Source organism: Hipposideros armiger, unplaced genomic scaffold, assembly GCF_001890085.2.
Source record: "Hipposideros armiger isolate ML-2016 unplaced genomic scaffold, ASM189008v1 scaffold_844, whole genome shotgun sequence".
Lineage (NCBI taxonomy): Eukaryota > Metazoa > Chordata > Mammalia > Chiroptera > Hipposideridae > Hipposideros > Hipposideros armiger.
In genome coordinates this window covers 649,493-673,633 of record NW_017732194.1, presented here as the reverse complement: position 1 = coordinate 673,633, position 24,141 = coordinate 649,493, and the positions used below count along the sequence as shown (strand labels likewise).

General features: G+C 43.7%; 1 protein-coding gene across 1 annotated transcript in view; it reads right to left on the bottom strand.

The window, feature by feature from the left end:
* The window catches only part of LOC109374601 (protein FAM171A1-like), a gene marked incomplete at its 3' end in the record, with an annotated part of 72,425 nt that overhangs the window by 3,389 nt on the left and 44,895 nt on the right, over positions 1-24,141 (bottom strand). The window contains exon 2 of the mRNA XM_019629339.1: positions 2,288-2,515. Within this exon, the coding sequence (XP_019484884.1) occupies positions 2,288-2,515 (228 nt within the window). The remainder of the gene's footprint in view (positions 1-2,287; positions 2,516-24,141) is intronic.

Below are 24,141 nucleotides of genomic sequence, written 5' to 3'. Positions count from 1 at the left end.
CAGGAGTTGCTTGTTAAAGGGTAAGTTCCTGAATCAACCTCCCTAATTCAATAGCTGAGTCCTGGAATCTGTGTTTTGATAAGCACCTCCTGATGCTACTATCTAGTCATCCTCAACACTCCCCTCCCCCTCTCACCTCCTCCCATAAGCCTTCATTCACTCATCTAGCCTGGTTAACGTCCCTCCCCAGCAGCCCCTACGCACATATGCACATATATCTACCAGTATTTATCCCCTTAGACGGAAATGGCTTCTGTGGCTGACTTCCAACTAAATTATAAACTTCCTAGGGGAAGTTCTGTGTCTCTAGATCTGTCTTCTCTGTGCCCCAGGCAGTGTCTGGCACATAGTAGGTACTTAAAAAATGTAAATTGAACTAAAGAGAACTTTGTGAATGAGGGTAGACATCGGGGCTTTATAAGACAGGTACAGAAAGACACACTTAGCTCCCATGTGTCCCCAGGGCAGCGGTGTCCCTGATGGAGTGTGTCTGGTGTGCTGTGGTGTGAAGATGAGCATTAACACTGGTATTTCACCAGGCAATGTGCTGGGTGCTACATACGTCTGTATTGAGCACCTACCATGTTAAGCACTGTAAGTTACTTTACACATGTTCACTACTTTTTAAACAGAAAAACTCTCTATGAAATGGGATTAGCTCGTTTTACAGAGGTTGGCATGAAAGCTAGAGGGGCTCAAGCACAGACTGGGAGCCAGAACCCAGGTCAGTTGGTTTTTAACACCCACCCTGGTTTTCAGAAGCCCTGACTCCCCTGGTAGCAGCCATCCATGTCAGCCCTCAGCCCATCCTTGTTGCTCACCTAATGTCGTCAACATGTAATTTGGTCCAGGCACTAGATGGAGCTTTAGGTGAGGGACAGAGGAGACCTAACTGCTGCTCCCCACCGACCTCATCCCCTGCTGAATCTGTGTCAGGCACGCCCTTGCCACTTGTGGTGAACCGGCTACTTTGAAGTGGTGAGTGGTAAACCGATATTGTGATTTAAAATTAAGAAATGTGTATTTGGTCTTGCTCCCCATTTCTAGTACAGAGCCCCTAAAAACCCTTGGAATTTCCTAAGTGATCAGAGCAATAAAGGTGTCTTTTGTTATGTATAATAAGCCCCCTTTCAACCATGCTGAAGTTTATGTTAATATAGTGGTTTTTGAAAAGCCCCGACAGCCCAGCCGACAGCCGAAGGAGGGGGGGCTGGTTGCCAGGGGAGCCAACCAAGTGATGAGAGGATTGAAACTTTCAGCCCCACCTGGACCTCTAGGAAGGGGAGAGGGGCTGGAAGTTGAACAAATCACCAGTGACCAATGATTTAATGAATCATGACTTTGTAATGAAGCCTCCATAAAACCCCCAAAGCATGGGGTTTGGAGAGCTTCTGGGTTAGTGAACAGGTGGAGGTGTTGGGAGGATGGCACACCTGGGGGGCATGAGAGTTCTGCGCCCCTTCCTATATACTGTGCCCTATGCATCTCTTCCAGCTGTTTCTTTAATTGCCTTTATAATAAATTGGTGATTTAGTAAGTAAACTGTTTCTCTGAGTTCTATGAACCACTCTAGCAAATTAATTGACCCTAAGGAGAAGGTCGTGGGAACCTCCGATCTATAGCTGGTCAGTCCGAATCACAGGTGACAACCTGGACTTGCGATTGGCATCTGAAATGTGGTGGGGGTGCGGGGCCAGTCTTGTGGGACTGAGTCCTTAGCCTGTGGAACCTGATGCTGTGTCCAGGTAGATAGTGTGAGACTTGAATTCAACTGTACGACACCTGGCTGGTGTCTGAGAATCTGTGAATTGTTTGGTGATCCACATGTCTGGCGCTCAGAAGGGCCCGAAGTGAAGGAGAGTACTGAGAGCAGAGGAAACACACAGGAGCGTTTTTCCCTTGGCAGGTAAGACAGGGAAGAGATAAAGACAGTCTCATCATGGCTCCCCTCGTCTTTGGCCAGCTATGCCCTGAAGCCCAGGGAGGAGAGTGAGAAAGCCCCATTCATCTAGCTAGTTATAATCCATAAGGTACAGAACGGAACGCTGCGGAAGTGAGCAGACACTCCACGGCTTTGAGCCCACGGTGTGCGTGTAATAAGGTGGAGCCCCAGCCAGCTTCATACCTGATCTCACCTTTTCTTCACATAAGGGGCCTCACAAGGTAAAGCAGACACTCGACAAATATTTTCCTGTCTGACTTGCACTTCCAAAATGGTTTCTGGGTGTGACTCCATCACGGGCTGGACCACGAGCTCTGTTTCAGAGAAAGGTCAAGACCGTCTTACCGGGTAATCGGATTGGCTTCCACGGGGCAGAGTTTGGCACGTAGGCGTGCTTCGTGGCGGTGACGATCAACTGGCTGCCCAGCTTATACTGGAACTTGATGAAGGCGACGCCATCTGTCCCCGAGCTGCCAGAAGCAATGGAGACCTGGTTGGTGAAAATCTCGATAAGCGCATCGGGCACGGGCTGATGGGTGCTGGCGTCACTGATGTGGACCTTCAGTGTCACCTCTGGAGGAGGATAAAGCAAAACAGAACAACAGCTGTTAACTGGGCGACTTCAATAGCGATTCTGCTGTAACTACGATAAGAGGTGGAAAGTGTGATATGATAAGAAAACCTAGATCTACATCCAAAATATGAGTCATTTTAACCAGGGAAAAATTTCTTCTTAGAAATCCTGTTTTCGTTTACACGATGTCCTATTTTGTTCAAAACCAATGATCCTCATAAGCTGCTTTCTCTTTGTTCCTCCCTGCTCATATCAACAAATAATTGAGATAAAAATCCAATGCCTTTAAGACATTGCTCAACAGACACAATGCTCTTATCCTTCCCAGTGCTGCCTGCAAACACAGCCCCAACAGGCTCCAGCTGCTACAAAATGCTCTAAGATTTGCAGCCATATTCTTCAATGGTCCCAGGGAACATGGATACGAGCAGCCCAGGACTGCTGTGCTGGTAACCATGAAGACTAGATCAAAATGCAGTCTACAGATCATCAAAAGGGAGAACCCATAGAGTGGGAGAAGATAAGTTTAGAAGGAGAAAAAAAATTAAAAAGTAAATGTTTAAAAATATCAATAAAGCTGAGTTTGTAACACTGGCAAACAACAGATAACGAATGTAAGAAATGGACAGATTCAAATTAATGTTAAAAAAGTTAAAATAGAATGGATCATTTTCATTTATTTATGCAAAAGATGTTTATTAAGCTGCTACTCTCTCCCTAGAATTGTGATTAATTATGCGAACTACAGCGGTAAAGAAAAGGAATACGTAGGCAAGTGCTATGCCCGAGGGATGCTTGGTACAGGCACAGGGGGCCCTAACGGAACAGCATATGCAAAGGCTCAGAGGCGAGAAAAAGCCATGCTTCTTGGAGAAGTGGAAACAGGTTCTGAAAGCTGGATGGAGAGTGCGAAGGATCTGAGGCCCAGTGAGAGACAAAGCTAGTGAGGTAAGTAGGGGCCAGTCCCTCATGGCTCCATGAGCAACCTAAAAGGATCATTCTTTATCCCAAGGGCAATGGGAAGTCAGTCTGGCTCTGGGTGAAGGATGAACTGGGGGAGATATGAGACGAGACTGAGCAACTGGTGAAGAGGCCTCTGTAATAACCCAGGAAGAGATGATGAAGCAGACTCCAGCATCACAGTGGACGTCAATTAAAGGATTCTATTCCAGAACAATCAGAAGTGTATCCTGCTCCAATAAACCCCTGCCCCTTAAGTGTGAAGGGAGTGGACAGTACCCAGTGACATAAGGAGCCTGACAGTAGGGGGAGGGAGGCACGTGGCAGTTGCCCCTGCGGGAACTGCCCAGTGGTCCACACTCCAGAGTTCTACAGTGACCCACACTCCAGCTTTCAATTGTAGTTCCACCAAATTGTAGCCACGTGACCTTGGGCAAGTTACTCATTCTGTCCAGATCTCAGATTCCTCATCTCTAAACTGGGGATGATAACAAAACACATCGCGACATACAGGTGGGAACATTTAGCTCAACGCCTTACTGAGTAAGCCTAAACAAAAGGGTTTACCATTATGTTATGCCAATCGCTATGCTTGAAGGCACAGTGTCCGAGGGTGTCAGGATGGTGCACACACAAGGCAGTTGGAGGGAGAAGGGTATAAAACAAAGTGGAAGGACAAGACAACCCTCCCAGGGGTTACTAACTTTATATCCAAAGCTCTTCCTCAACCGGGCAACCACATTGAGAAGAATTTCTTTTGCTTTGAGGACCTCCATCTTGGTAACTTGCCAACTATCTTATGATACCAGAGCACCCTTTTCACACTACGAATTTCAGTCAATCATTCTCTCACCCTCTTTTTCACAGACTGACTTAACACATTGACTAGATGACCACAGAGAACAAACAGGTAAAGAATCCTAGACCTAGGTACTATAGATCTGTACCAAATAAATGTCTCCAAACCTTGCAGAGAGAAAAAAAAAAAAGTGCCACAGAAACAACTATAGGAAGAGAAAACTAATGCCAAGAGGGATAAAATCAACATCACGACAATCAAGGTTATGACATTACAAAGCCTATTTAGTCAATTCCCTCCAATCTTATCAGCACCATCTTAATGCAGATTTGCAGGATGTGCCCCACACCAGTGCTTTCTTATTTAACTCCATCTTCCTTGTCCCCAGGAGACAGGCAAAGTTGTAGCATAAATTAACTCAGTTTTCATTAATATGCGCATAGGAATCCTCTAGAACAGGGAGTGTGTGTGGGAAGGTGGTTTTGTAGCGCTGCACTGATGATTTATGCAATTTTATGGTAATGCAACATTTATTAACAATTGGGATTACAAGGGTTCTGCTCTCCACTGTTTGCTGAGAAGGCAAAAGCAGCTGAGATTTGGGAAAAGCTAAAGGCTTCCTATATAAACAGAAAAAGCAGTTCTACTGTAATCAACATTCTAAAGTCTACCACTTGAATTCTGTCTCATATAGGAAGCCTAATTTATATTTTGCAATTTGTATACTTTGAAAGAGATTATTTAGCTACTTCTTTTGGTGTGACAGGGCGTAAAAAAAAAAAAGTCAATATGGCTAGGTAATGATTACAGACCACTGGGGTATAATTTTTTTGTTTTGTTTTGCTATTTGCTTTATTCATACAATAGTATAGGATGAAAAGTCCTCCAGTTCAATAGCTCTAGATCTAGTTCATTTTTTAAAAATAGGTTTTTCTTTTTAGAGCAGTTTTAGGTTCACAGCAACACTGAGCAGAAGTTACAGAAATTTCCCATTGGGGTATCCTTTTTCTAGAATAACATTTAGAATTCGATTATCCATTCAACAGCGAACAAAATTATTACTACCAGGGGAGTAATCTTAGGACTAGGTGAGTGAGTCACGATTTACTAACAGTACTGGTATTTTGTAGATAAAAGGAAGACCCTCTAAATGGCCCCAGACCTAAATTACATTAAGATGTTTCCTTGTTGGCCAGTGAGAGCTGAGGGACCTGCTGAGCTGAGGGACCTGATTACTAAATCGAGGCTGGAATGTCATCCTTGGACTCCTACTATGCACATCCATCACCAAGTTCTGATTTTAATTCCAGAATGTATGTCTCAAAGCAGGTCTTTCTTTCCTAGCCCTGTTAACAGTACCCTATTTCAGGCCCTTGCCATCTGTCAACCAGACTGCCACCCAAACTCTTCACAGAAACTGCCACTGTCCTCCAAGCTGACCCCTGAAACCCCACTAAAGCCAGAGGGAGTTATCTGACATATTGATCTACTTCCTGTCCCTCTTCAAACCCTTCTGTGACACCACCAAATATGGCTGAGGGCCAGGTGTGGCCGGCTGCCTGTTTTAGTATAGTCCATGAGCTAAGAATGGTTTTTACACTTTTAAATGATTTTTTTTTTAAGATTTTTATTGGGGAATTGGGGGATGGGAACAGTGCTGGGGAATTGGGGGAAGGGGAACAGACAAGTTGCTGTCGTTTTGTTCTTCAGTCTAGTTGTGGAGGACGTTGCTTCACTGGCCCAAGTTGGCACCATCATTGCGCTCTTCCCGGGCGAGGCACATCAGTCGCCGGCTTCTGGACGGCCGCTCACTGTGGCTGCTGGCCGCTCACACTGGCTGCTGGCTACACACGGTAGCCCATGGCAACCCACTGCCACAGGGGCTGCAGCCTACGCCGTCGCCGGCGACTCACGACAGCCCAGCTCCAGGTTGAGCTGTTGTTCAGCATCTTAGCTGTAGAGGGCAGTGTCACTGGCCCTCAGGTGGGATCCAAACCGGGGCGGGGCCCTCTGGCGTCCCAAGCCAGTTCTTAACCATCGCACCACTCGGCCGGCCCTGCTGGAACATTTTGAAGCAAATCCCAGATATCGTATTTGGTCACATTGTTTCTCCATAAATATTTCAGTGTACAACAGATAAGGACTTCAAAAAATCATACCCAAAATGACATTATCATACCCAATTCACATAACAACTTCTTTATATCATCTCATACCCAGTAAGCTTTCAATTTTCTATCTAAAAAAAAATTTTTTTTACAATTCTGACCATCCTATCTAAAATGTCAATCCAATCCCACCCTACATGTCTGATATTATCCTGCTCTACTTTTCCTTTTATGCATGACATTATCGATTGTAGCATGATTATAATTTGTTATTAACTCTACCAGAATGCAAGCTTGAAGAGAGTTGTGTTGTCTTGATTCTTTTTTCTTCTTTATCATGTATCTCAAGCACATAGAATAGTGTCTGACACATAGTAGGCACTCAATATATTGGGTTGTCGGAAAAGTCATGACGTAATTTTTTCTATGTTTTTCATTGCAAAAATGCATCATGACTTTTCTGACAACCCAATATATATGTTGAACGATCAACTAAAACTTACAGGCATTTCTGGATATCATGTGGTACATGACCTAAATATCCCCAGGTTTCTTTGTTGTTGTTGCTCAATTTATTTCATATTCATTTTTTAAAATAGATACTATCAAAATTCATTTGAAAAACATTAATCAATTCAGATAACTAATTAATTACATTTAATCAGAAAATATTTCTCAATCAGCTATTGTATGCTTGGTATGATACTAGGTACCATGGGAGGTTAAAAAAAAGAAAAGAGATATGGCTCTTATTTTTAAGAAGTTTACAGTTTTTGGAGGGTAGGGAGAGTTAGGACCAACCCACGTGCCAGAGAGCAAAAGGTATGAAACTGGGTAAAATAGAGTTAAAAACATAGCTAAGAAGCGACTAATGAGACCTGGAATTTATAAACAAAAACAAAACAAAGAAAGTAAAGAGATCTGAAAGTATCCTAGAGGTAGAGGTCATATAGGGATGCTATTTAAAAATTTAAAAAGGGGTATCCAGGAGCCATACTGTTGAATTGAAAAGAGCACTAGCTAAACAGGTATGCACTACATGAATATCGGCTCCGACTGCGGCGTATCACGTTCACTTGGAGAATGCTTCTTGGAAGAGACGAAACTGGAAGCTGAGACTGGAGGGTCAGGTAGCATGGGAAGATGAGTCTTGATGGCCAATCCGGCATCTTCTGAACAGCCTTCCTTCATCTGAGTATGTTCCCACATCACACATCTGGCCAAAGCAGAAGACAGAAACTTGTTTTCCCAGCCTTCCTGGTAGCGAAAACGAAGGACAGGATGTTGGCTCTGCTCATCTGATGCCTTCTTGCTGGATTCTGATTTGGAAAACAGCAACATAAAGCAGCAGTTGCTTCTCCTGACCAAAGGGACCACGGAGGAGGCATCTAGCTGTGCAAGCTGCCCTACCTCAGGGCAGGAGGGAGGGAGTTAGTAACCCTGGCTAAGTCTCACCATATGGCCTAGGCATGGTTTGGGCTGCGAGCCTCATCCTCCCAGAAGTTCTCTGAGCTACCCAAGAGCTTTAATAAACATATTTTCCACTTAAACTAGCTAGAGTGGATGGTGGTGTTGCACTCCTCAGATTCTGTGCTGTCCTGGGATAACACTATATGGCTGAGGACCATTTCCTTGAAATTGCACCCACCTCTTTCTCCTCCCATCTCATAGCCTTCCTTTTTAGTATCTGACGGTTAATGTGTCAACCTCACTGGGCCACAAGGTGCCCCGATATTTGGTCAAACATTACTCTGCGCATTTCTGTGTTTTGGGATGAGATGAACGCTTAACTCAGTAGACTAAGTAAAGCAGAATGCTCTCCCTAGTGTGTGGGTGGGCCTCATCCAATCAGTTGAAGGCCTGACTAGAACAAAAAGGCTGCCCTTCCGCTGAGTAAGAGTATTCCTCTTACTCAGCCTTTGAGCTCGGACATCGGCTTCTTCCTGCTCTCAGGCTCAAACTGGAATACCGGCTCTTCCTGGGCCTCTGGCTTGCTGCGTCACCTTGTAGATCTTGGGACTTGTCAGCCTCCATAATTGCATGAGTCCATTCCTTATAATAAATCTCTTTCTATAAATGCATTTATACATCCTTTTGGTCCTGTTTCTCTGGAGAACGCTGACTTACACAGTCCCCATCATGGGTTCCAAACTTGCCTCCTCACGGTGGGTGGGGTGTGTGCTCAGGCCTCTTCTCCTTACACACTGTCACGCAGCACACATTTTCCCTGATCATGAATTCAGCCATTGCCTGTAGAGCACTCTCAGGTTTTCGTCAGCCAGTGAGTGGTAGAATCCAGAAGGAAGAAACAAGTGCTCAGGAATTCTTCCTCCAGCATGATTCAGGGCTCCTTTCTTCTTGGCAAACATGAAGCGTTTTGCTCTGTGGGCACAAACTAGTCCATTCTAAGAAGTATCAAGAACATCTGCTTTGCGGGTAGAAAACTAAACATTATCATTTAGCCCAGCATTATCATTTAGTCATTTCCTTTCTACCTGCCACAGATTTAGAACTAAATGCAACAAGGCTGTTTCAAATTGTTGGCTTGAGAAAGAGCGTCTCTAAGTACCAAGTTTAGAGCAAACATAATGGCAGGGCCATGAGGAAGGAATGACAGTACGCACTCCACAGGCGCATAGAACAACCCCCCTCAGGATGGTACGAAAGTGCCTGCAAACACAGACAGGCCACGGGGAAAGCATGCCTTGTTTTGCCTTCTCCCTCTTCATCTCCAAATCATTTATACCTTAAGTTCTTTTTCTACAAATGACAGAATGCATTTACTTTATAACTTCTCATTCAAACTCCAAAACCTACATTGTCAGTGTCTCTCTGACAATTTGTTCCTATGATCTCACCTAAAGAAGTTATCTGTCACAATCCCAATCCTCGACTGGCAGTAGCAGGAACGACTCACATGTAGCTTGAAATGAAAATATGATTACTTATCTTGGAGGAAACGTCTTTAAAAAATTCAAACCAATTTTTATAGCTGTTCAAATGAAGAGTTGAAGCACTTACTGAACACCAAAATGATGGTAAATACAGCTAGACAAAAAAAATAAAAAGAGCTGTGGTTCCAACTTTTCAAGAACTTTTCCATAAAAATCAATGCACATATAGAAATCTAATGATGTCCTCATTTTAGTCAGATCTGATAAAGTATACACCTATAACATGGAAATGTAAACATGGTTAATGTGTTTATAAGCATCACACAACATCCTCCATAATTAAACAAGAGAATTATGATGAGGCAACACTGTGGTGACAAGAAAACCCACAAGTATTTCTAAGAAAATCACTAGAAGAAACCACTTTTAAAAGGCTTCTGTTCTGTTGGTGGTATAACGTTTTCACAAAGGCACAAAGTCCCCTTAGGAGAATTTGGGAGAATCTGGGAACTGTGGAGTTAATGAGCACTATTAAGTACATCTATAAAATTAATACACATGCCTTAGCCAAGCTTTAAAGGTCTATTGGAAGATGCTGGTGAAATGGTTGCCAAGGGAACCTGGGGTAGGAAAAATTCTATGTGTGTGTTTCCAGGTCTCCTTGTATCTATAAATACGCATTTTAAATAGATTTTTGCCTAGGGCTTAGGTTAAGAGCAAAATTACATGGCATCTCATTTGAATGAAAAACCCTCAGATGTTTATTATATAGAAAAAAAAATTTTTTTTTTTTTGCAAGTCATTTCTCTCTCTGGGAAGAAACCAGAAAGAAAGTGCTAAGTGGGAGTTAGGAGGGAGGACGCTGACTCATTAGTGACTTTTAGAATTCAAGGGGAAAACACGGCCAGCTGCAGGGCTTGCTGGAAGGTTGTGAATGACCCAAGTGTGTGAGGCTCTCGGGCACTTGAAGTTTTCTGAAAGAAGATAAAGGCCCATGAAGCAGTTGAAGTTTAGTTAATGTGGTGATTAAATTAAACATATGTGCTTATCTTTTCAAAGAAAGAGAGATATTGGACTACAGTGAGCCTATTACTAACATTTTTCTGTTTCAAAAGAAGCTTCAGTATCTGAGGGCACTTCAGGGTCTACGACACGAGCACCCATGACCACTGGGGCGTGTGTACACAATATCTCATGACCAAACAGTCTGGGCGGGGCTCCCAGGCTCCCCACGAATTTGTTGTGTGGTCTCAGTCAAGTGCATCAGCCTCCTTAAGCCTCCATTTCTCCATCCAAAAAACAGGGATTCCAACGTGTTTGAAAATATTGTAGAATCTGAGCACAGAGCTGTGGACTTTGACAACTTGTATTTGAGTCTCATCTTTCCACTTCCTGTTTAGTGCCCTTAACTAGGGTTTCTCATCTATTAAAAAAAAATGGAGGTAATGCTCACGCCCCCCCCCCAATCATCTCAGAGAGCTAAAGTGAGATAGATAGTAATGTGCTTAGTATACAGCACAGCACACAGTGAGGGTTTAATAACTGTTAGACATTTTTATAACTACCTTATTGTTTCCCAACATTTGACTCAAACGAGGATCACCAAGGGTCTTTAGAAAGTTTAAAAAGACCTCCTGAAAAGGTTCATGGGAGGAGCGGACCACACCTGACTACATACAGCTCCTAGAAGATACTTCTTTCTCTTTCATACCCACCACTGACCATTCCCAGGGACACAGGGAGCTGGGGAAACAGCAGAAGCCATTGTTAGGAGAGATTTCTCCACGGGTGTCTTGCATTTCTGCACATCCTGTGAACGAGGCACCGACTACCCTTTGGTGTTGACTTTCTTCAAGTACGTTTAGTGAACATCCATGCAAGAAAGGTAGTGCCTCCCTTTGAAGCAAAATAAAAGTCTGATCACAATTCTAATGTGTGTGTGTGTGTGGGGGGGGTTTCCCCAAGTCACCAAGAAATCATTGGTCACCAGCTGGATCTCAACTCAATTCTGACTCTACCTCCTTGGAAGTAGTGTCAGATCTCACAGAGTAAGGGGTCAGTCCTACAAGACTGCCATCCACTTCAAATGCCAATTGCAAAGTCCAGGTTGTCCCAGGTGCTTCCCACTGAGAGGCTATAGATCAGAGGTTCCCACAACCCCCTCCTTGGGTTTGATTAATTTGCTAAAGTGACTCACAGAAGTCAGGAAACATTTTACTTATTAGATCACTGGTTTATTATTAAAAGGCTATATAACTCAGGAACAGGCGGAAGGAAGAGATGCATACAGCAAGGCATAGGGAAGGGCGTGGAGCTTCTATGCTTTCTCCAGGCATCCCACTTGCCTCAAATCTTCAGGTGTTCACTAACCTGGAAGCTCTCCAATGCCCTCCGCCCCCACTTTTTGGTTTTTTATGGAGGCTTTATTACATAGGCATGATTGATTAAATCATTGGCCAATGGGGACTGATTCAACCTCCAGCTTCCCTCCCCTCGGAGGTCTCTGGGGTGGAACTGAAAATTCCAACCCTCTAATTACATGGTTGGTTCCTCTGCTGAGCAGCCCCCATCTTGAGGTGTGGTCCAAAGATCACTTCATTAACATAACAAAAGGCACCTTTATTACTCTCATCATTTTGGAAATTCAAAGGGTTTTAAGAGCTCTGTGCCAGAAATGGGGACAAAGACCAAATACACATTTCTTCTTATAAAACACAGTATCATAGACAGGCAAGCCTACTGCCCATTATAAAAGATTCCGTTTCCTAAGCGCAGAGTTTGTCTCCTGTAATGCATCCCGTTGCATGTGCAGGTATCATCTGGCCCTCTTTGAGTTGCCCTATGGGAAATGGGGCTCAGGGAACTGGGATAAGAATGCCGATATTCTGGCTACTGCTATGAGTAACAAACGGTCCCTCATCTCTGACCCAGAAGTATCGTGTCTTCTACCAGCATCTATACAACTGTGGCAGGCTGACTTATTAGCTAGCTTACAAGGAGGGCAGAATTTCAGACCCTTCACAGTTCCTCCAGGGACCCCAAGGAAGTCCAGGAATTAGGAAAGCATTGAGACAGGAAAAAAGTGGGCTAAGGTCCTTAGAGAAAGGCCAAGAGTCAGAGAAAGAAACAACAGAGACATGGCAGTTCCAAGATTTGGGTAATGCCTTTTGGCTCATGAGGGTTCTTTTTTACCAGTGGATTTCCAAATTCAAATTCTGAAAGCACACTCTATCAGGGATGAGCAAATTTCCTTTTTCTCTTGGCAAAGTCTAACCATTCTCACTCCTCATACCATAATTGCCTCCAACCACCCCCCCATCACCACCCCACCCCCACACACACCAGCCACTCTGTTCCACTAATTCAACACAGTCTTTCCAGTATGCTTCGCATGGTCCCAAACTTCACCACAGAATAGGAACAAAAACAAAACGAAACAAAAAAAACTTCCACTCCAAGCATTAGTGGACATTTTGTTTGTTTTTAAAGCACTGATTATTTTAGTTCCCTTTCAAATCTTAAGAATTGAAAAGCCATGATTAGGTCATCACAAGCAAAGCCTGATGAGTAGAATTAAAATTATATGCTAACTGGGTTGCTAGCTGCTATTCATTTAACATTTGAAAATGTACATTTGTTTAGTGAAATACCATTTCTCCTTTTTACACCTGTTTGATTAAACTCTGTATTAAAGAGACATAAAACTATGCTCACTCCTTCCTACATGTTATAAAACCTTATCATGTTCTGATTAACATCAATATTTATGAAATCCAATTTATTGGTTTTCTAAGAAATTTAAAACTTTTCACAACACAATTTAAATTTCCTGCTTCATCTGAGGAGGGGAAAAGCTGACTATAATCACGAGTACTGTTTCTTGTGATTTTTTTTTCCATGTTGAACACCAACATACAATAGTTACCATGCTGTTTAAGTTTACAGAATGATTATTAATTTGTGCCAAATGGATTAATATTTCGCCTTCCAATCTTTATAGCTCCTATACAGACATCAGTGTCAATAAACGGATTTTATTTTCCGCTCTTGTATTGAAAAATGAGTTCCACATTCCTCTTTATTGCCAACTCGATTAATACTTCTGCAACATAAAATGGGGATTTATTTTTCAAAGTTGCAGTATGAAGGTCTGCCTGCCATGCTTTGCCTTACACTTGTATGTCAGGGCTATTTTTAGCTCTCTTTCACAAGGGCATTATTAAATGTCACCTGTCAAATGGGTCAAAGACATATATTCTACACTGAATAATCATTTGGCCTAGACCAAGAACTCAAAAGCTATTAGAGTAGCAGGGCCCATGATTACATCCCAAAGAGAGCCCACAGGCCAAAGTGTGGGCAGAAAAGTCCACATATGAAAGAGAATAAAGGGCCGGCCGAGTGGCGTGATGGTTAAGAGCTGGCTTGGGATGCCAGAGGGCCCCGGTTCGGATCCCACATATGAGGGCCAGTGACACTGCCCTCTACAGCTAAGATGCTGAACAACAGCTCGACCTGGAGCTGGGCTGCCATGAGTCGCTGGCAAAGGCGTAGGCTGCAGCCCCTGCTGCAGTGGGTTGCCATAGGCTACCATATGTAGCCAGCAGCCAGCGTGAACAGCTGTCCGGAAGCCGGAGACTGATCTGCCTCGCCGGGGAAGAGCGCAATGATGATCCCAACTTGGGCCAGTGAAGCAACGTCCTCCACAACTAGACTGAAGAACAAAACGACAGCAACTTGTCTGTTCCTCTTCCCCAATTCCCCAGCGCTGTTCCCATCCCCCAATTCTGCAATAAAAATCCTTAAAAAAAAAAAAAAGAAAGAGATTAAAGTGAAGTCTCGGGGCGGCCATGCTGATCGGCTGCCCTGGCTCATTAGCCAGAGAGCAAGCGCTGGTCTGCTCACATGCACTCAGGGGTATTCCCTGGGACTGAAAAGTGCACCTACCCACTGGGAATGAGGGAAGAAGTCGCGTAAAGTGTCAGCGGCTTCATCCCCACAAAGAAACAGCGGGCTCTTGGCTGTGCTACAATCTTGGCTCCTTCACTTTATAGACAAGGAACAAGAGGATGTCCTTCAAGGTTACACAGCTAGTTCGTCACTGGGATGGGGCAGTAAGGGTGAGTAGGTATATTAACCATGTCTTTTCATTTTGTATGTTTGACACTTTGACATTTTAGGCTTGGCTGACCTTGGAGGGACTGCCTTCCCAGAACTATTGGGTTGTCGGAAAAGTCATGACGGTATTTTTTCTATGTTTTTCGTTGCAAAAACGCTTCGTGACTTTTCCGACAACCGAACAGTTGATTCCTAGGATAGCAAACTGCAAGGGCTCACCTGTGAGCAAGTCTTCATGTGCAAACGAAGCCATGCAGATTCCACACCCATCCACCTGCTCAATGGGGCTCTCACGCTCAGGACCACTGTGCCCCTGCCCTCATCACCTCAGGGCCAGATACTAATTACTGACAGCTCCGATGCCCCAGAGCCTGCTGAAATTGTTCAAAGCAGCCAGTCCTAACCCACCTAGCCTGCTGACCCTGCCTCAGCCATCGCTTCCTCAGCTGCAATAAAGGCTCTCACCCGCCCACGTGTCCCCGTGCTCACCCACCCTGGTGCTTCACCATAGGGCCCCCCATGGCATGCCCCACCCCGTCCTCCTGGAAACTATCACAAATTTTCTTTTCCATGACAGTTGTCTCCCGATCTGCTGGCCTCGCCATACCCGAATAATAATAAAATCTATAATTTAAAACAGTAGATGACTCAAAGTTTTCCTGGCTGAGGATAAGCCATGAACAGAATATTGGTACAGACCTCGTTAGCGCTACAGTTGCTCTGGGGAAGAACCTCCTAAATGTCTTGGCTGTATGCACGAACAGTATGTTCCACATCAGAGAAAATACTTGAGCAGTGGGAGGGGAAAATGACTCATGAGGGAGGGAAAAGAGGGACTCAGATCAGACCTGATGAGCCTCTATGTTACCTTCTCGGCTCTGACAGCCGTAAAAATGACCTAATGTATCAGAGCAGTGAATGAGAAATTGCAGACTTTCAACAGCAGAGGATCACTGAAGATTTTTGGGCAAGGAAGCAAATCGATTCATCTGAAAACAATACGCAAAATGGACTGCCACAGAGGGAGGCCGTGGGTAGGAGGAATAATGAGGAGATTCCTGTTGAAGTTCAGTCCCAAGATTTTAGTGAGGGCTTGTTCATGCCTATGTACATGTTTATAATGGTGGGGAAAGAAACAGGAGGAAGGGTAAACTTGAACTTGAACTGACTGTCTGACAATATGGACATAAACCTGCAGAAGACCTGCCTAAGCAGTGTATAGGCCAGACATAATATGATAAATATATCGTGGGTGTCACGTTAGTGTGTAATTTTACTGTACATGTCTTGCTGGGGCTCCACACTCAGAGGCACATTGATCCGAATCATTTGATTCAAAAAAGCTTTTACACTATGGGATTAAGTTCAGGTGTTTCACTGAGGCTACAACAAGTAAAGTATTTTTGGTTCTCCTTTGAGAAAGTCATATTTAAAATATCATTATAGTGCAGAGAAAAAATGTTTAAATCATCCTGTCATCGATACCAGTCAATTTAGAGTAATTTATTTAGCTTTTTCCAGATGAGGTGTTCTTTTAAAGTCAACTGTCAAGACCATCTGATTTGGGATGAAGACGCTTAAAGGATGAACGACCTCAAAAAATAAATGAGGGAAGTCATAGAACACTGCAAGATAAACAACAACCTGCACCCAGTGAGTCAGCAATGACTTCCAGGTTCCCATTCTTTTGCTCAGTTAGGTCACATCTACCTTCTCAGTCGAACTGAATTCAGCCAACATCCATCATGGCTACACTCTTGCTAGGTCAAGCTTCCTACAACAAGGCTTCCCATCAGGCCACAGGGATTCTGGAGTAAACCTGGACATCCTTTCCAGGGCCTGGCGGTGTGACATTTTGTGGGTGCAGACACTGAGATCCAGGGTGCTACTGAGATGGTCTCTGTTGGGTGATCTTATTTCCGGCTTCCATGTGCTGACCCAGGAGTGTAAGGAAGACATCGCCTACACCCCCCAACAGGGCAAATGCTTTGACTTGTTTTTCAGGAAGCTGTGAATCAGCATAAACTCTACATACAACTTCCCACTTGCTTGCCTGGAGCTGTTGGATGGCATATACCTGGGCCATATGGGAGATGAACCCATGACCTTGGTGGAACACAAATGGGGTTCTAAACCGCTTGCGCTAATGGCGCACACACAGGATTAAATAGTAAAGATTTTATCCTAAAATAGGAGGGACTTGAGACCCCAAAGCAATAACATCCACCATTACAAAAATGTGCATATATTCTTCCAATACGGTGATGTTTCCTTTCCAATCAACCAACCAGTGAATTTCAGTGCTTATTTAGGAGCATAGAAGCAATGGGGAAAAATGAAAACTTTTACATTGAATGATTAGAAAGGAGTAACAATTTTTGTCATTTTCATGCTGTCCATATTATTTAATCTTTCAAAATCCTTGGCTGTTATGCACACAATCCAAATGCAATACATTAGACTCCACGTCCAGTATACAAAGTAAATACGATTTACTTAAGAAGGGCGTGTACCGTATTCAACCAGAAAGCAAAACTGTTACCTCATTGTGAAAGCTAATAAATGTTAGGGACATACACAGAAAGTCTTGTAAATAGACAAACATCTGTTAACATTTAGTTTTTAAAAGCAGAAAGTTAGGTTTTAAAGATATGGAAGAGTTCAGACATGTTATCTCAACGAAGTCTATTATGATCAATATTTTCATAAATCACAGCTCTAGTTTTTCAAATTTAAAAAAGCAAATATAATCTTTTTTTTTTCTTTAAAGATTTTATTTGGGAATTGGGAGAGGGAACAGTGTTGGGGAATTGGGAAAGGGGAACAGACAAGTTGCTGTCCTTTGGTTCTTCAGTCTAGTTGTGGAGGATGTCACTTCACTGGCCCATGTTGGTATTATCATTGCGCTCTTCCCGAGTGAGGCAGTCACTCACCGGTCATTGGACAGCTGCTCACGGCAGCTCACAAAAACTCACGCTGGCTGCTGGCCACTCACGGTAGCTTACAGCAGCCCACTGCAGCCCCACTGCAGCCTACACTGTCGTAGGCGACTCACGGCAGCCCAGCTCTAGGTTGAGCTGTTGTTCACCATCTTAGCTGTAGAGGGCACAGCATCACGGGCCCATGTGGGATCTGATCCGGAGCCCTGCTGCTCAGAGCTGGCTCAGAGCTGGTCCCAGCCAACTCTTAACCAAGGTGCCACTTGGCCGGCCCAAAGCAAATATAATCTTAACACAAACAGCTATTCCTTGTTGCCAACTTAGTCCTACTTTAAACTTTGAAATTCTGTTTTCTTGCACATTTCTTATTATATAATTTGTAAGTAATACATTAATGGATGGAGATAAGTTAAACATGAATATAATACAAATTAGAGGGAAGCAGAAACCAAGTTTACCTTATTTTCTAATGCATGTATTTAATAACTAATAACTAATAACTGAAATAACTAATACTCAAATAAGCAGAACATGTGCTCACAACTCACAATTTAAAAGCAAACCACAGTATTCATAGTCTTGGCTGACAACTGTCAGATTTAAATGTGATAGTAGCACGTGAATTTAAATCCACAAAGAAAACAAAGTATTTGGAAGCGAAAAATCTAACTCCTAAATGGTTATTTTAGGACTTGAAGGAAATAAGCATTTTCTATGTCTTCTTTTCTGCAATGTGAAAAACAACTTATTAATTAAAAACACAGGAAAACAGAAAATGCTGTGAATATTTTAATGTAGAAAACTTTTGCTTAACCCTCCATTGGGCACAACTGATCTCACAGATTCAATGCACACAAATTTTCAAATATCTAACAGTTAACTTAAGTATAGTGACTCATCGCTTCTGTATCTTCTCCCTCTACCATAACCTATCACCAGTCATGTTTGTGACTTAGTGCAGTCAAGACGTATTTCATAGTGGCATCTTTAATCTCACAGATTCATTGTGCCTATTTGAGATTTTTTTTTTCTCAACAGATTTTTTTGTATAGTACTATCGATTCAGACATTCCAGAAAGAGATTGTAATTATAGTTTTATTATTGAACCTTAGTAATTAGGTGTTTTATTTTCTAATTAATCTGACAGTCATTGCGCCTGTTTAGGGTAATATTTTTCCTTTGTAGGTTTTACCTTCTAAAATGGCTCAACCTCAAAAATTTTATAGTCCAGATGACCCAAAAGATGCTGAGATATTGCTACAGATGTTGATGGAATCTGATAATGATGAAAATGAACTTGAATTTGAAGACAAAAGTGACACAGATGGTGAAGATCAAGTTGAAGAACGAGACCAAAATTCTGACACTGAGCAAGAAAGTTCTTCAGAAAGTGATCAAGAAAGTAGTAATGAAGAAATAGATGAATATTTTATTGGGAAAGATAAAATTTAAGTGGCATTAATGCACAAGTGCTATGCCTAGAGAAAGGAAATGAAGTTAAAAAAAAACCGTTTATTTTTGAAACAGCTGAGTAGGCAATTGGTAGCCAAACACATGAACCAAAGAGTCACAAAAAAATAGAGACATTCCTTCACTTCTCCAACAAAAATTGCAGAAGTTTACTACACCTGCTGTCAAAGTTCAAGCAGCAGAAAACCTGAGGCCACCACTTCGTCAAACAAAAGAAAATGGTGTGCACCTTGCGTAGGAAACAAAAGACAAAGGTATTTCAAATACTTTTGTAAACTTTGCAAACAATTTTTGTGCTTAGAACTTGCAACAATGATTTGTAAACATTGTTTCATCTCGAAATTCAATGGCAATGAAGCTGATGACGAGCAATAAGATAAATTTTATTTTATTAAATGACAAATTTTATTTTAGTTTTGTTTTGAATTTCTGTTGATTTTTATACTGAATTTATGTAATAAACATATATTGTTTTTACTTTGTGGCAAATTAAAATTTCATTCTGAATAAATAACAAGCATGCTTACACGTTATTTTCATTCATTTTCAATTTAAATAAATAAATGTCATACACGCATCTAGTAGATGCATTGCTCCTGAACGGGTAACTTTTGCATTGCACCCGATAGAGGGTTAATGATAGAGTCAATCTTCCATTAGGAGGAAAGAAGAATATCAAAGATACCATATGTTTAATTTCTAAACGCTGATTTCTAACTTGGGCAGGTCTCTGGGGTTAGTTCTTAAGTTACAGGTTTAAATTGTCTTTTGTGTCTGGGACCCACCAGCCCGCCAGGAAAAGAGAGGTGAGCTTAACTAGCCAATTGCACTTGATAGTTAAAGTTTTTGTCAGGCCTTGAATGAACCAGTGCATAAAAGAATGACCAGTTGCCAACTTCTGTTGCAATGCTTGCAATGGGGGTAGGTGTGGATTGAGGGAAAGAATTTGGTGAGAGAGGAAATTGGTTGGGAAAGAGTAATATAAAATTGATAATTAAAAAAAACAAACACCCAAAACTCATATATGAACAGTTTTATATATTACAGCCTTCAAATAACTATCACAGAAGTTCTATTATTTGATCTCAGTAGTAATCTCATGACATAGAGCAGGTAATGTCTTTGGTTTATAGTAAAGCGTAGTGTGAACCAAAAAGTTTAAAGGTTCCCTAAAAATGGCAGAGTTGAAATGTTAACTGGTCTGGCCTCGTGGCCCAGCAGTGCAGTACCGTGAGACCCGCCTGGGCTAGCAGCCCACCCCCTCCCCTCTCAGCTACAAGCCTGCTCTGAAAGCTCTCCTCAACTGGCCTGTCTTTACAAAAAAACTTTCTTCCTGTATAGAGATGTCGGGTCTACGCACGGATCCTCCAAAGGTCTTCTCCTTTCCTCTCCACCTCCCTGTGCCTGGAAAGCAGCTCTGTGGCAGGATGGACCTTAACCACCAGGAGCGAGAGAGGGGAGGGAGAGAGTCCCAGAGGAAGGACAGAGCCCAGGCGGCGCTGGACGTGGGGAACCCAAGGGATGCAGGCAGGGAGGCCTGGAGGGAGGCTGCCCTGACATACTTCTCTTCTGAGCCTCATCTCCACTTTTCAGCCCACAAGATTCTCCCCAGACCCCCAAACAACGCACACTTACCATAACTGCCTTCCTTTCTAAAAGAAAAACAAAAAATATGCCACTTCTATTACACTCAGAGCCTAAGCATTTCTGTTTGAAAAGACTGAGCAAGAGTTTGCATTTTCCTAAGCACCACAGGGGACTTGGGTGTGCCTTCTGCCAGCACACTTATTATCGCCACATGTGGTTTCAAAATTTCCCATTTGCATTTACCATTTCAGTGAAACGGAATGGAGAGAGAAGTAGTTCAACCCATACTCCCTTTTAAATTATTTTTGACCCACTTGGTGCAAAAGTAGGTAATGTTTAAAGACACCAGTCTGGGGCCGGCTGAGTGGCTCAGTTGGTTAAGAGCTCGCTGAAGAGTTTGAGCTCTGAGCAACAGCGGTTTGATGCCCGGCCAGAGCTGAGTTGCCGCTGAGCTGCCAAAAGGTGGCAGGATGGCTCAGCTAAAAAAAATAATAATAGTAAATAATAAAGACACCAGTCTGCACAAAGTAACCTTGCCTTCCCTGCACGATTTCGTTTCCTTCTTTAAATAGATCTGGTCTCCCTCCTGCCATTAAGAATGAGGAGTAAATACGGCTTAATCTCCATTCATCCTGGGACACCCTTAAATGAGCTCTAAGACACTGCTCTGGGGGGAGCTTAAGCTGAATTCCTAGGCATTGATTTCTTCCTCCTCTAGGAGGAACAGAAGTACTTGATGCCAGGGAGGAGAGGAGACTGTATAAGAAACTCCTAGCTCTCCTCTGTCCTAGTCTTTCAGTGCATGGGACAGGGGAGTCACTTCCAACCATTTAACATATGTAGGAAATAAGGTTTGATAACAGCTCCATCTAAGAAAAATGGTGCCTCGACAGTGCTAGGCCAAGGCAAGTACGGATGCCCTGCACACCTGAAGGTATCATCCTTCATGGCTTACAAAGCACATTCACACATTATCACTTTATTTCATCACTTACTTTTATTGTGATACGCACCCCATTTTTACGGACAAGGAAATACACGGTGAGGTTAAGTGAGCTGTCCGAGACATGCAGTTGGCAACTGCACACGGCAGAGCTGGGGTTCAAGCTACATCTGCTAAGTCTGGTGCACTTCCTGTTACACCAAAGCCGCCTGACACTCAAGTCCAGGCTCTGCCTTTCAAATCCCACCGGATCAGAAAGTCACTCCAAAAGAAGACAGAGAGCCCCCTGCTCCCAGAAGTGCACCTGAAAAAAGAATGGGAAAGGGCATATTCCAAGTTCCGAAATGAGCAGCAAGGTAAGAAATGACAGCAGGGCTCTTATTGACAAGTCACCCTGACCCCAAGGTCCACAGGCCACCTTGCTGCTGACCTCTGAAATTAGTCCCTTGCTGTGTGGGGAGGTTTCCAATAGGTTTTCACCTTAGAGTCCTTTCTTTAGAAGGCGGTGCTGGAGCTAAGTACTAAACGTGGAGCCTGCTCTAGATGGAGCCAGTGGGGTGAGGCTGGGGGGAGCAGGGGGTCCTGACCGCCACCTTTCCCTTTTTGTTTTTAAAGATTTTACTGGGGAATTGGGGGAAGGGGAGCAGACAAGTTGCTGTCTTTTTGTTCTTCAGTCTAGTTGTGGAGGAGGTCGCTTCACTGGCCCATGTTGATATTATCACTGTGCTCTTCCCGGGTGAGGCAGTCAGTCGCCGGCCATTAGACAGCCACTCACGGTAGCTTATGGCAGCCCACTGACTGCAGCGTATGCCGTTGTTAGCGACTCACAGAAGCCCAGCTCCAGGTTGAGCTGTTGTTCACCATCTTAGGTGTAGAGGGCGCAGCGTCACTGGCCCATGTGGGATCCAAACCCTGGCCCTGCTGCTCAGAGCTGGCGTCCCAAACCAACTCTTAACCAAGGAGCCATTTGGCCGGCCCCCGCCACCTTTTCTGACACCTTCACGGGCCTCTCCGCACTTGGTGGGCTGTACCATGAGGCTGAGGATCACAGAAGTGCCCTCTGCAAATTGAGCTGTGACTTTTTTTTTAATTTGGCACCAGGATGTAAATCAACAACCATTCCAAGCTTGGCACTGGCTTCATCCTGACGTGGTTCTGCATCTCCCTGTCTGCCAGGAAGAGGGCACTGGTCTAGGGAACCAGCCCCAGAGTCCTGGAGCCTGACAGCACTTGACGAGTACACCTCTTTCTCTGTGGAAACACCTGGAATTCCTACTCCAAACAGCAGGAGCACCTCCTCTATGCTGCTTTGCATCAGTAGAACCTTCTCTCTGTCCTAGGGCTCGGCAGCTGGGGGAAGGGAATCAGGGGGACCCCGAAGCCTCAGGTGGGCAAGTTCCAGCATCCGTGGCCGAAATGCTTCTAAGTGTCTGCCACTAGCTTCCCAGCCGCAAGCAGTGGCCTGTTCCATGACTGAGCAGCCCTGGATGTTAGAAAACCCTTTCTTGCCCTGACCTAACATGTTTCCTTCTGTAACTTCTCTCTCCCCACTAACCTAAGTGGGGCCTCGGGAGGCAAAGGCAATTCTAAAGCCCCAGCCTGCCAAGAATTTGGAGATGAACCATATCTAAACCACAGACTGCCTCTACATCAATTAGATACACTTTTAATGGTATGTTATGTCACAATAAAAGAACTGACCATTTTCAAAACGCGGGAGATCTGGGCACCTCTAGGTCTTAACTTTCGTGGTTTTTTGCATATTTCCAGTCTTTTATGATTAAAGCACATCCAAACTAAAAGGAAAATTAAGGTGCATGAATCAATATTGCCAGGTAAAGAAAAATATAGCCTTCCCGGGTAAATACCTCCATTCACGATTCACATTGTCATCCTTAATTTGAAAAAAAATTGAATACAGTGTATTTATGGAAGCCACTTCAGGGTTGGCAAGAGAGTGAGATCTGAGGAAAGCCTCCACGTTCCTGAAAGAGAACAATTCGTTTCCTGCCGGAACAGAAAAATTTGCTGAGTCCACAGTCTGAGCAAGTGGGAACTGCTGCTGTCCTAAAGTTCTCGGTCCCCAGGGCCCCACACAAGGTCGCACTGGGATCTGGTCTCTCTTCCCATTATTTTTCCTGAAGTCTCTTCTGTCTCATACAGATATTTCCTGTGGACAATGTGCTTCCCTGATCAGACCCAGAGAAGCCCATTTCCACTGCCAAATCCCGATGATGGAGGGGTGGCATGCCAAGAGTCTGACCACATGGTATACTGTAGGACAAACCGCCACCCTATGCTTGGAAAGGATTTCAAAATAGGAGGCCACATGCAATGGTATAAAAACATGGCCCTGAATGCATGCCATCATCATTACTCAGATCCTGACATGGGGCGGGGGGGGGGGATAGAGAGAAAGAGAAATCCACTTGGCATGTTTTAGAATTCTTTTATTTAGCTGATTAACCAAATATTCATTTTTAAAAATACAGTAAACCTCGGCACTTTCATCATTTTGACTGTTTGCAAGTCTTTCTGAGGCAGCACTGTGGGGAAAACCATAATTTGCCTGGGATATGAATCATGTCTGTATAAGGAAGGCGGTTTCTGGGCCCATCTGGCCGACTATACAACCCCAAGGGCTTAACGTGGCAGGGAGTTCTCTGTGAATATCAAGTGACTTCTGGGGGAAACACTTCCAGGGATCCTGGCACCCCTCTTCATTCCTGGGGCTATGCAAGGCATTTCATCCTGACCCCACAGAGGGTGAGTGTGGCCCTCAAATGGCCTGCCATCCTGGTGTGGC